This window comes from Bos grunniens, chromosome 13 (assembly GCF_055505025.1).
Source record: "Bos grunniens cultivar Pamir isolate PY7600 chromosome 13, Bosgru_T2T1.0, whole genome shotgun sequence".
NCBI classification, from domain to species: domain Eukaryota; kingdom Metazoa; phylum Chordata; class Mammalia; order Artiodactyla; family Bovidae; genus Bos; species Bos grunniens.
Window position 1 is genome coordinate 50,198,616 of NC_141177.1, and position 13,130 is coordinate 50,211,745.

General features: G+C 41.4%; 1 protein-coding gene across 4 annotated transcripts in view; it reads right to left on the reverse strand.

Annotated features, from left to right (window-relative positions):
* KIF5B (kinesin family member 5B) overlaps window positions 1–12,151 on the reverse strand; it is a 47,917-nt gene extending 35,766 nt beyond the window's left edge. For all 4 annotated transcript variants that reach the window (XM_086334104.1, XM_086334105.1, XM_086334102.1 and 1 more), the window contains exons 1-2: window positions 11,605–12,151; window positions 4,188–4,275 (exon numbers count right to left, since the gene is read on the reverse strand). In XM_086334104.1, the coding sequence (XP_086190230.1) occupies window positions 4,188–4,275; window positions 11,605–11,730 (214 nt within the window). In that variant the 5' untranslated portion in view covers window positions 11,731–12,151. The remainder of the gene's footprint in view (window positions 1–4,187; window positions 4,276–11,604) is intronic.
* Window positions 12,152–13,130: the final 979 nt, after the last annotated feature.

A 13,130-nucleotide genomic window follows, 5' to 3' on the forward strand; every position in this document is an offset into this window, starting at 1 on the left:
GTTCAAAAGAAAAAAAAAATTTATCTAATGAATCTACAAAAAGGAAAAGGTTATAGCCCTATACATAAGCTAAATACTTGTACATAAATTTATGAAACAACACAACCCTGGTGGACACTGAGGGACCCAGAGAACACTAGCTGCTCTCACCTCACACCTGGCAGCTTGCTCCTCGAGTCCACATCTCAGGAGAAACACCAGCTCACCCAACACTGTGTTGATCCCTGCCTACCAGTTTCTAATCATGGCCCTCTACTTGATCTGTGTGCCAATGAGTGTCCCAAGTCCAACCTGCCATGATTTAACTGATTTTTCTGTCCTCACACCTCATCATTCTCCCCCACCGTGTCACTCTCCTTAAATCTATGTATTTATTAGAAACTCACTTGTATCTTGTCCAGGACAAGTCCTACCAGCTACTACAACCAGGCTCCTCCAAAGTGGTAGAGAGTTTCTGGGTGAAGATAAAAGGAAAATGTCATAGCCCCATGATATCTTTCTATAAATTACAAAGCTGGCACAGGGAGAGAGAGACAGAAACCTTCCATTGTAACTTGCTTGAAATCTAATTTTATAGAGTGAAAATATCTATACAGGTTATGAATTATCCCAAGTTCAGTTGTGGCTAAGTAATTATCCTTAGTTCAGAGTGAATTAAGAAAGTAATTTCTTTTCTTAGAGGATAAAGGAAATGAACAGCAGTTGCTATCTGTTATATTGTTTACTTCATACCAGGTCCTGAGTAAAGACCTTTATCTTTTTAAATCCTTACACTATGCTTATTATAGAGGAAACGAAGATTTGGAAAGCTTGGGTGACTTGCCACAAATCACAAAGTTAAAAAGTGGCAAAGCCCAGACTTCAACCTCAATTTGTCTGATTCCAAAGCCCGTGTTCTTAATCACATTGCTAAGAAGGGAACTGCCACTCAGAACTCTGTTCCAAACAGTAAAGCAGAAATCTTCTGTAAAAGGTAAAAAGTAAAAGGGATCAAAATATTGAGGAAAAGGACAGAGATTAAAAAAAAAAAAAAGAATGAAGTCATCTTAGAGTTATACACAGTAATGAAATAGAATAAAAGGTAGTAGAAACAAGTACCCTAGATGTCAAGACAACAGACCACAGAGTTCTGAGAAAGTAGGTACGAGCCTCTTCTTAAAGACTACACCACTGAGAGTGTACAAAAGAGATAAAATCACTAGAACAATATGAGAAAGCTTAAGCCCAGGATAAGCGAATTTTACAAAAACAAAAACTAAGGCCCTAAAGAGAACTTTTAAAATGTTCAGAAGAAGAATAATGAATGAGTAGACCTGCAATGCCTAAAGAGATGACTATGTCAAAAAATGACGTACTACCATTTTCTAAAACATCATCTGCAAAATGAACAGAAAAAACACTGCTAAGAGGGAGTTTGGGATTGAGGTGGGTAGGATGGTCAAAGAATGGTTTTAAATGAGCTCAAGTTTCTAGTTTTAAGAGAATTACATCCCAAGGACAAACATTTCACGAAAGTCACAGAGAACGGAGGTAAAAGAAGATGACTAACTTGCAAATACTACATTCATTTTCAAAAAGTGAAAAACGATGGATTCTGGGGACGGCAGACAAGTATACCAAAATTTCACTAAGGAAAAACTATGGCTGAACTAATCTCATTCACTGTTTGGTCACTAAACTAGTACGTGAGGAAAAACCAGTCATGCACCATGATTTCATAAGAGGGTGCAAGCTTTCCATCATATTCTTGAGGATATATTGCCAAGCTAAGAATTAGACAAATGTACAGGTAAGAGAATTTTAAGTTAGTTAAATATCCAGTGTGATTAAATAACCGCCAACAGCCATATTCCATTTTTAGAAGATTAGGCTAAGGACCATGGTCCATTAAGCACTTTTAAATGATTCACAGTAATACTTTCCAAATTCCAGTGTGCTTAAGGACCTTAAAAAAAAAAAAAAACGCCTTCAATATCCTTGACACTGTAACAAGACTTATCAAAATAGGCTGATAGCCAATTTAGATCCGTAGTAAGACAACTGTAAAAACAAAACTCAAAATAGGATTATGAGCTAAAATGACAGAATAGAATTGCACTTTAAAGGCCTGCATGCAGATTTTAAAATCTACAATACTCAAGTGCAGACTGGGTCTAATGCTGGCTACAGCAGATATGAAAATGATTCATACATTTAAACTGCCCGTGAATTCATGAATCAATAACTTTATAGTATTAAAAAAACTAATCTTATGCTGTACTGATGACAAAACTACGCCAAAATCAAAGAATGTAGTATAACTGCGTCCCTGACAGAGAGATCCATCTGGAAAACTATTTGATGCTTACAACAAAAGATAATGCTGTCTATTCCTCTTTCTTGCAATTGTTTACAGAATCACCAGTGAATTCTCCCTCCTGTCCACCATCTCACACCGACCCCATTCCTGCTGTAGCCCTCAGTGGTTTCATGTGTAAGTAGTGAGTGATCCCATTAGTAGATGGCCATGTACTAGACGACAGCCTGGCCTCTCAGATTCTTACCCTAATTTTCTCCATGGTCTTATCCTTTAGATACCAAGTCCATCGTCCCACTCCTTTCATTACCAACTGCACTGCCTTCCGAGCATCAAGTATTTACTTCCTTTTACTCCTTCTATTACCCTGATTTCAACAAACCTTTGACTCCACTGAGACTATAATTTTACCACCTTTTTCACTGTCCCATAGTAAATCACCCCCTTCCATAGCAACCGGCATCCTCCTCCCCCTCAGCAGCTTAGATTCCACAGTTCACCATTAGCATCACTCTCCTGACTACATCTCCTGCCCTCCTCTCCTTCTTGTGTACTTCCTGGCAAAACACAACTAGGTAAACTCAACTCTCTGGCAGCTAACCTCAAGTGCGCTCTTAATGCTACCTGGCAATCTTGCCACATCTCCCTAATCCATTCACTTCCACACTGCTAGATGACTTTATACCTTTTCCTCACACTTCCTCCCCCACCACCCCCCTCTGTTAACAACTCTGTTCCCTGTATCAGAGACAAAACGGAATTAATATGAAATGAACCTTCTCCTTCCATCACAGGTATGACCTACTTCTACCCATAAACTGTTTCCTCCTGTTACTAGATGAAATGTCTGTGTTCTACTTAATCCTAACCTAACGACCTGATACTGAATCCCAACCCCACTAGCTCAGTGAACAATATAAGACAGATGCTGCCTCAATCTGAGAAGTATTTTTTAACAATTAGAGCTGTCAAAGAGTGAAAGAAATCATTTCACAAAGCAATAGTTATTTAATCATCAGATCCTTTTGATATAAGATGTTTCTGCACTTATTTTTATAAATAAAGTTTATTAATAAATCCATATAATCACAATGCCCTCTCAGCTCTAAGATTCTGTTTTTAGAAAATATCTTAGCATAGGTTAATGGTGTTAACAGGAATGCACACACTTTTCTCATCTTTGGCACCTCTGGTGAATTCCTCAAGGGTCTCTCATTTGACTACAGGGCAAGTCCCCGGGGAAGGAATAACACTGCAACAGGGGAATGACAGGCTGCCATTTCCTATTACTTTACAGAAACTTGTGTAGTAATTTTGTCTTCATTCTCATGCTGCTGTATTTCTAGAACAGCTACCTTAGAAACTCTCTTGGGAATACTTAATAGAACTGCATATTCCAAGGATATGTATGCTGCTGCTGCTAAGTCGCTTCAGTCGTGTCCAACTCTGTGCAACCCCATAGATGGCAGCCCACCAGGCTCCCCCGTCCCTGGGATTCTCCAGGCAAGAACACTGGAGTGGGTTGCCATTTCCTTCTCCAATGCATGAAAGTGAAAAGTGAAAGTGAAGTCGCTCAGTCGTGTCCGATTCTTCGCAACCCCATGGACTGCAGCCTACCAGGCTCCTCCATCCATGGGATTTTCCAGGATATGTGTACAACATTGTAATTCTCATAACACCCTTCAATAGGCATTGTACATAAATTATTTCATGAAATTTGAGCAATAGGGTTTAACTATATTTGACCTTTTTATTATCTGAACTTCTGCAACTAACTAAAAAGAAAGGGAAGGTAAAATGAAAAAAAAAGAAAGCTGGGTAAATTGAAGAGATCACAAACAAAACTGGACTTAACTGCTGGGATGACTTAGAAGGTATATAACATATTTACCTTTAACAATCTTCTTTGCACAGTCATTATACACTTGCTCTTGAGATGTGTTTGACTGGAACACCCGGTCAAATGCATAAGGCTTGGACTAAAAAACAGAAACACAAGTTTCAACTATACAAATTAAATGTGAAACAGACATTTCTAAGCTCCTTTAAAGACATCACCGTATATTTAACCTTCAAAATAGGATACCTACTATGCAGCACTTAGAACCTTTCTGGAAAAGTCCTTACTTAGGGCCCAGAACAAACCCACTACAATAAACTCCACAAAACCAAGTATGTCTGTTTTAGTCTTTGTTGTATTTCCAAGGCCCAGCACAGAAATTAAGTGTTACTATGGTGGTCACTCATACTGTTGAGTGATTGTTACTTAATGAGTGTCTTTTCTGGCAGATAGAGACTCTATTTTCAACACTAACTCATCCTGCAGATAAGGAATTAGAATCGTGAAAGGTCCAAATATATAAACAACAAAATTAAAATTCAATCTCAAGTCTCCTTTCAGTTCAGGTTTCCTCCCATTATTCCACTCAGCTTTTCAGTGTAGTGCAACAGCATTTCAACCGTTCATCCATTTAAGTATTTATGGAATGCCAGTTATGCTGGACACCACACCAGAAGGATGACCACGACAGAGTCACTCTCTGCTTTAATGGAAATAACAGCGGGGCAGATATCAGACAAATAATTGACTAGAATTCCATCCTGCACAAGAGGGTACTTCAGAAGGGCTATGACAGCACTTAGGGGAGAACCTGAGACTGGGGAAGGCAGAAGAACAGCAGAGAATCACTCTGGAGAAGGGATGTTAATAAACCAAAGAATAAAGAGCACACCAACTGTCAGTCTCGTCAGTGTTACTCATGAGGGAGAGTGAGTGTGGGGAAGTACTCCAGGCACCGGGAACAAGATGCTTAAGGAGCCTGAGGTTGAAAGGAACTTGGAGCATCAAGAAACCAAAGGATGTTGTTCAATCTCAAGTGCAAGGATGCGCAAATCCAATGTCAACATGGTTAAAAAGGCAACTAACATTTTAACATTATTTTTAATAGTTTTGATTATGTGGGTCCCTTAAAGGGCCTAGAGAATACAATTTGAGCACAGCTGATACAGCTTGGGAAGGAGCCAGAGGTATGAAATGAAAATCAGAGAGTATACTATCCATGCAAGTCAAGGAAGAATTTTCAAGGAGGAAGTGACTATCTCATACATAGTGGAGAGGTCAAGGCAAAATTGAAGACTCCAATGACAAAGATCAGACTGGAAAGAGGTGAAAAAAGATTAGGAGGTAACTGAACAGAAATCTAGCTGTGGCACAAAGAAAGCTATGTTTTATGATGGGCAAGATCCGAGCAAGTTTAAAAGCTGGCAGGAACAATTAGTAATCTGAGAGAGAAAGTAAGCATCTAAAGATAAGAGAGGGAGCATGAGGGTTCTCAGCACTGAAATTAAATGTGCGCCAGCTCTCTGCTGCTGCTGCTAAGTCGCTTCAGTCGTGTCTGACTCTGTGCGGCCCCACAGATGGCAGCCTACCAGGCTCCCCTATCCCTGGGATTCTCCAGGCAAGAACACTGGAGTGGGTTGCCATTTCCTTCTCCAATGCATGAAAGTGAAAAGTGAAAGGGAAGTCGCTCAGTCGTGTCCGACTCTTAGTGACCCCATGGACTGCAGCCTACCAGGCTCCTCCGTCCATGGGATTTTCCAGGCAAGTGTACTGGAGTGGGGTGCCAGGGCCAGCTCTCTAGTCTCTTCTAAAGTAAAGGAAGGGAGCTAGGCCCCAAAATAAACAATCATGACCCCAGAAAAAATCCTTCACCTTGCAGAATACTGCCTAGGATCTTAGCTAAAAAAGATCATAGTTTTTAGAAACTATACCCTACAACTCCCCTCCCCAAAGCTTGGAATAACACTAACAATGATACAAACAGCCCCTAAAAGCCAAAGCCATTCCCAATTCCCCTTCTGGCCTCCCACCAGACAGGCTGGAAACTAACCACTTGCTACCTGAATGTCCTTGTAACTACTGGCCACATGACCCAGCTCCAGACACTATGAAGTGACAGTCTGCTGGGAGGTGTCTGAGAATCACTTCAGCCAAAGCTGCCCTTTCTCCTTTCTGGGATGAATGTCTGGAACTGGAGCATCCATCTTGCAAACAAGACAGATATGATGATGAAAAGTCAATAACTAAGGATGACAGAGGGTAACAGAGTCAGCAAGAAGTAAAGGTCCATCTCCAGACTTCCTACGTGAGAAAAATAACCTCTTATTTATTTAAACCACCATTAGTTTGTTTGTTTTCTCTCTGCAGCTGAAAGCATTCCTGAAGGATATACTCCCAAAGATGACCTCCCTTTGGCATCAATTAAATGTAGGCTTCTCAATGTCTTGATTATTTTTTGGCTACAACACACATAAAGTGTCCTTCTGCTAAGACTCCAAGACACTGACATTCAAATCTACAGGTGTGGCTAATAAAAGACAATCTACTATTTCACTGATGGCGCAAGATGTATTCATGATAATTCTGAAAACACAAGTTCAAAATAACAGAAATAAACTATATTTATATTTTGTTCTATCAAAGAAAAAAGTATTTTTCTCTCTTCATTTACTCAGCAAACATTTATTTAGTATCTATAAGGTATGAGAACTGATGCTGAAGCTCCAATACTCTGGCCACATGATACAAAGAGGGACTCACTGGAAAAGACCCTGATGTTGGGAAAGATTGAAGGCAGGAGCAGAAGAAAACAGAGGATGAGATGGACGGCATCACCGATTCAGTGGACAAGAGTTTGAGCAAATTTCAGCAGATCGTGAAGGACAGGGAATCCTGGCATGCTGCAGTCCACAGAGTTGCAAAGAGTCAGACATGACTTAGTGACCAAACAACGACACGGTATGAGATATTGTAAGAGAGTAACACAATTTTAGAAATGACATTTAATTAGTATGAGAGTAGGGCACAAAGAACAACAGAGGAGAAGGCTGGATAAATTATCAAACAGTAAGAAAGAAAGAAAGAAAGTGAAGTCGCTCAGTCGTGTCCGACTCTTTGCGACCCCATGGACTGTAGCCTATCAGGCTCCTCTGTCCATGGGATTTTCCAGGCAAGAGTGCTGGAGTGGATTGCCATTTCCTTCTCCAGGGGATCTTCCCGACCCAGGAATCAAACCCGGGTCTCCTGCATTGCAGGCAGACGTTTTACCATCTGAACCACCAGGGAAGCCCCCAAGCTAAGCACTTATATAGAAGGACTGAATATAAGTGATCAGTAATGTTGCCTGATTTGAAACAGAGACACCCTCCACCATTAGCAAATTCACGAATTCTAATTTTGCTTGAAGAAACAAGTTAATCAGTAGAAGTTAGGTAACAGTATGACAACTGCATCCTTCCAAAATAAGGCAAATGATATTTTATTTAAATAAACATTTAAACAATAAAAAAAAACAAACACCACTGAAGTCCTATCTTCAGTTTTACATCGACCAAAAAAAAAACCACAAAAACTGCTCACAAACATTTAGAAAGAGATATGCCAAAAATAACAGGTAATATAAAGTCTGCCTCAAAAGCTGATACTTTATGCAGCTGTTTATTCAGGCATCACCTCACACCAAATATGCAAACTACCACTGTATTAGAATAAGGATATGAGCATGCAGATATAAAGATAATAAAGCTGGGATTGAGTGACTTTTTAAAGTTGTTGGTGGTGGTGGTTTAGTGGCTAAGTTGTATTTGAAGTTATACCACTGTTAAATAAAAAACTACCTTCAGTGCTTAGTATTAAGTTGACAAAATAGCCTTACTTTACTTCCAAAACTGAATTATAATTTTCTTAAATAAAGCAAATGTGATCCTGGCTTCCTGGATGAAAAATGAGACTTGTGAAACATAAAAACTATTTCTAATGGTCTATAACAAAGGTACATCCCATAACTAATAATCTTTCAAATAAATTAAACACTCATGATCTGGATATCCATATCTTTAGAAATTTGGCCCTTGGTCTTGAAATATACATTATGCAGCCTTTAAAAATGTGTATCTTCAAAAATACTCCAACTCACAAGATGTATCCACATCTAACTTAGGCTTCAAGGAGACAAAACCAAACAGGAATGTGTATTTACCTTAGATTTCTTAAGTTCAGTGGTTCCTATCTGAATCTGCACAGACCAGGCTGAACACCAAATTTGGTTACAAAGGACACACTTCTGGCAGGAATATGTCTTTCTCTGGAATTCTGAATAGTGATTTTCAGATCACATGGGATTACATCATATTAGATTTTCCTTAGTTAGACACTGATGTGGGCTAACATTCTGCAACTGATGGCTCCTTTTTTCAATTTTCATATATAAGGTAATCAGGATCGAACACCAAATCATCATTCATTTGAAAGGGGAAACTGTGCTGTGCTGGAGGTAAGAACTAGGTCCAATTTCAATGAACCACAACAGTCCGTTTTGGATTCTGGCAGCCTCTATAGTATACCATATAAGGAATGATAGTAAAGATACTTGATGCAAGTATGCATGTTCCACTTTTATGATGCATAAACAGATGAAGGAATAACTTTTCTTATTGATTTCTTTTATTCGGTGTTTTCAGCTGGCTCCTTTGAACTACAGAAGGCATTTCCCTTATGCCCCAGTTTTTGTGGGTCACAAGTTTGCTTATCTAAAGCAAATAGTTTTACTATATCACTGTCAAAGATCTTCAAAAAGTAACGCATTTCTATTTCATTCAATATGTGATATGTATAGCACTTCACTGAGCATTTAATTACCAAACAAAAAAAATGTGTACAAAGGCTGCAAAGCACAGAAAGACACTGCAAGATTACACGGCCATGGGGTCACATCACATTAAAATCACTGACTACGTGGGTTAACAGGAAAAAAGTTTGGACAATATATTGGAAACTGAACGTAGATGAAAATCAGAATCCTAAAAAATTATCTTCTTTGTGAGCATTGATTATACTTACAATTCGGTAACACTCTAAACTAAAACACTGATTTTTTAAATTTTGATTTAACCAGAAATCTGTATACATAATGTTTTAAAATTATTTCAGACAATTTAATTTTAAATGCTGCACTGCAGCAATTCCTTTTTAATCTATTTACTTTGAATCAGGGTCAGTATCCAGTAAAATGAAGAAAAAACAAGAGATGACTTTACCTAGAGGTTTGTTATTTCCACTCCTAGCTGCCGTTACAAATTCTCAGACAACTTAGAAAAAAAATTAAGGAATACACTTAAAAATTTTTTTAAAAAGAGATATCAGAGTAATTAATGACTTCTATATGCAAAAGACTGGTTTCTGAAAATAACGAACTAAACATGTTGCCTTACATTTTCTAAAGCTGTATCACACTCAGTTGTAATATACTTCTGCTTATAGTTAAACAAAAAAAAAACCCAAAACGACTAAAATACTTACCAGTTTATCTAAAGGCCAACTAACTGTACATTATTGATTTATGACTAAATTACTTGTCCATGATGTTTAATATCACCACTTAGATTAATTACTAAGGAAACCTAAGTAACGAACTTAAAATAACTTTATCCAAAGGAAACAACCTAAAATAAATGTGTGCTTCCTGTGGTAATTGTTTATTTTCTTTTAACTCTTTCCTCGTATCTTATGTCATATTTGGCCTGGAAAAGAAGGCTGTCTTCTAACCTAACCATAAAACATTTTGTGAATCCCAAATCTTACCATTACAACAAATAAATCTTGATAATACTATCGGTTTGAGTAAATAACCACAAAAATATATCTGAAGAAATAAGACAGGCTTAACACAAATCTGAAAGGAAAACAGCTTGGTTATGTCAACTACTGTAGAGGCTGAGTAATCACAAGAACTCTATGAGAAACTAATAGCCTACTAGTGTCAGTCAACCAACAACCCAGGCCTGGTGAACATCCTCTAAAATCACGTGAAATAGCTCATCCTGAAGGAAAAGAATGATTAGTTTCGTGCATAACTTCTTGGCCTCTCCATGATGTCATTTATAGCAAGGGTTTTTCTTTGGACTTGTTAACAAAGAACCAGCCTGACAGTCTTCACACAGTAAGAGCTGCAGTTATTAGGAACCTAATGACTTGTTTGCCAAAACCGTCCCAAGCAATGTGGAGCTATGACATTAATCTTCTAGAGCTGAACCTGGAAACTTTCACATAAAAATTCTAAGGAACTTGAGTTCTGTCTTACATGTCAATGCTTCTAACCTTCAATGTTCCATCTCCTGTGATATTTCTGTCCCATTTCTATATTAAGATATTCAAACTTATGCTAAATGGAAAGGCGAAAAAACACTAAAATTGGGGAGTGTGATAGCAATGTAGAAAGATGGCATCAGCAAGAAAGATGAATTTAATTTTTTTGTCAGAGTTCACTGTTCTGTAGGCAGTTACCTTATTCTCCATTTTAATCTCCTTGAATTGGGAATCATTTTCAGGACCTTTCACGTTATGTTTCACATTACAAAAGACATTATCTCACCATCCTTGTGATTATCAAAGTCATTTTTCTTCAAGGCAGATCCTAATTGTAGAAGTAGGAATCTGATACTAACAAGAAATCTAGTTTACTGATTAAATTTTATTTATTTATTTTTTTAAATCTGCTTTTATAATACTTTGGTATACACACGAAAAGTTAACACTCTTTCCCGGAGTGCTACCCCATAAAACCCAGTGAGTCTCTCTGGGCACTTATTTAACCCAACGTTGATCGGCGAGATCCGCTGGTGGATGAGACAAAATCGAGCGCTCCGATTTCCAAAGAAAACTACTTTTTACAGCCCTAGATTCGCCATTTGTAACTGTAAACTCAAAAGCGGGTTGGCTGAACACTGAAGGTACCAGCGTAACTGCGACTGTTACGGTTTTCCTTCTCCCACGGAGGAAACAAGACGGTCTAACGCACATTTAAGATTTCTTTTAAGACTAAATATCATTACTACTTAAGGTTCGGTAAGGCAGATCCCAACGTTCTCGGCCGAACTCTGATCTATTTTATGAATGATAAATCTGAGGGGAAGGGGGTCCGACACACCGACTGCATCTACATCAGAACCTGCAGGCGCACAGAAAGTCGGCGAACGAGCACTCAACTGGTTCCCCGGCGGCTCCACCCGCGCCCCAGGTAGGGGAGTGCCCGGGACCCAGGGCGGGTGCCTCCCGTCCCCGGCGCTGCAGACCGGGGTGGGGCGACCCCGGAGCACCCGACGAGGCGCCGAGCCCCTCCCCTGGGCCGTCGAACCCCACTGGGGAGGCTGGGGCGCCCCAAAGCTCGCTCTCCGCTCACTCCCCACTTCTCTCAACTCCCCGAGCGGCCGGGCCCGAAGGAGGGGCCCTGGGTGGGGACAGGGGCACTCACCGCGATCATAACCGTGTCTTCTCCCTGAAACTTGGCGATGTACTTATCACCGCGGTTCACCTCCGACTCGTTGAGCGGTCTGAAGCGACACATCACTTTGATGTTGCACTCGGCCGGGTCCGCCATCTTCCCGGCTGCCGGGCCCCGAGGCCGGGAGCCACTCCCCGCCGCTCAGTCTTGGAGGAAGTAGGCCGAGCCGAGGGGGCTAGCGTGGCGAAGGCCAAGGGCCCGCGGCCCGCGGCGTCGCGCTTCCCCGGCGGGGCGGCCGGGACCTGGGCGGCAGCGCCCGGGCCGGCACGGTCACCCACAGGCTCACTTCCGACCCATCATGGCAGCCATGGCGGCGGCGGCGGCGGCGGTGGCTCCTCAGCTTCTCCCTTGACTGGCGGGGCAGGTTGCTGGGCTGAGGGATCCCGGAGATCGGGAGCGCAAGCCCCTTCTTCTTCTTCCTAGGAGACAGCAGGCCGGGCCCACCTTCGGCCTGCCCGGCTGTCGGCTCGCCGGCTCACCGGCTGCAGCCCGACCACTCCTGAGGCCGCGGACGGGCGGCGGGATGGGCGGCGCGGACGGAGAACTGCGCACGCGCGGATGACCGGCGCCCCGGCGACCAATCCGCGGCCGCGCCGCTGCTCCACGCCGGGGTTGCAGGGCCAAGATACCGGACGCGCAAGCGCAGAGTGAGCTATCGACCCCGCAGAGGATTTCGGAGTTAAGCGGTGCTTTAACGTTTTTTTCTGTAGAGGACAAGGGACCTTGTTAAAAGTGCTTGACGTTGTAGTTTAAGTAAAACACTATATTCCTGTTAGGACGTGTTTGCTTTCTGTTTTGTCTGGAGATACATTGATTTCTAGCCCACCTTTTTAGAGGGCTTTGCCAGAAAAGGAAGATTTGAATGAAGGGCGGGACGTGGTTTATGGTTCAAACGGTTGATCATTCCTAAGAGAGGGGGTTGGGGGACAGGAATAAGAAAAAGGAAGTTTCGTCTGAGGAAAGGTGCTGAAGAAATGTGGAACAGTAGGGTAAGGTGGGAGAAGACCCCCGGGGAACTGGCGGTCCCAATGACTCCGTAATAATCCTGTGGAACTCATCAGTCTCCACATCTAGAGTGTGAAGAAAGAAAAACTGTAAAGACAATTAGGACCGCTAATCCTAGTCCCCGATTTTTGTTCGTAAAATGGAAGAGTAGGACTTACCTAGTGGTGCAGTAGTTAAGAATCCGCCTTGCAAGGCAGGGGGCAAGGGTTCCATCCCACATGGAGAAACTAAGATCCAACCCAACATGCTGCTGCAGTGTGGCCAAAAATAAACAATTAAAAAAAAACAGAGGCGTGTACTATTGTTGTTCAGTCGCTAAGTCGTGTGGGACTCTGCAAACCCACAGTCTGAAGCACACCAACCTTCCCTGTTCTTCACTACCTCCTGGAGTTTGCTCAAACTGATGTCCAATGAATCAGTAATGCTGTCCAACCATCTCATCCTCTTTCGCTACCTTCTCCTTCTGCCCTCAATCTTTCCCAGCATCAGGG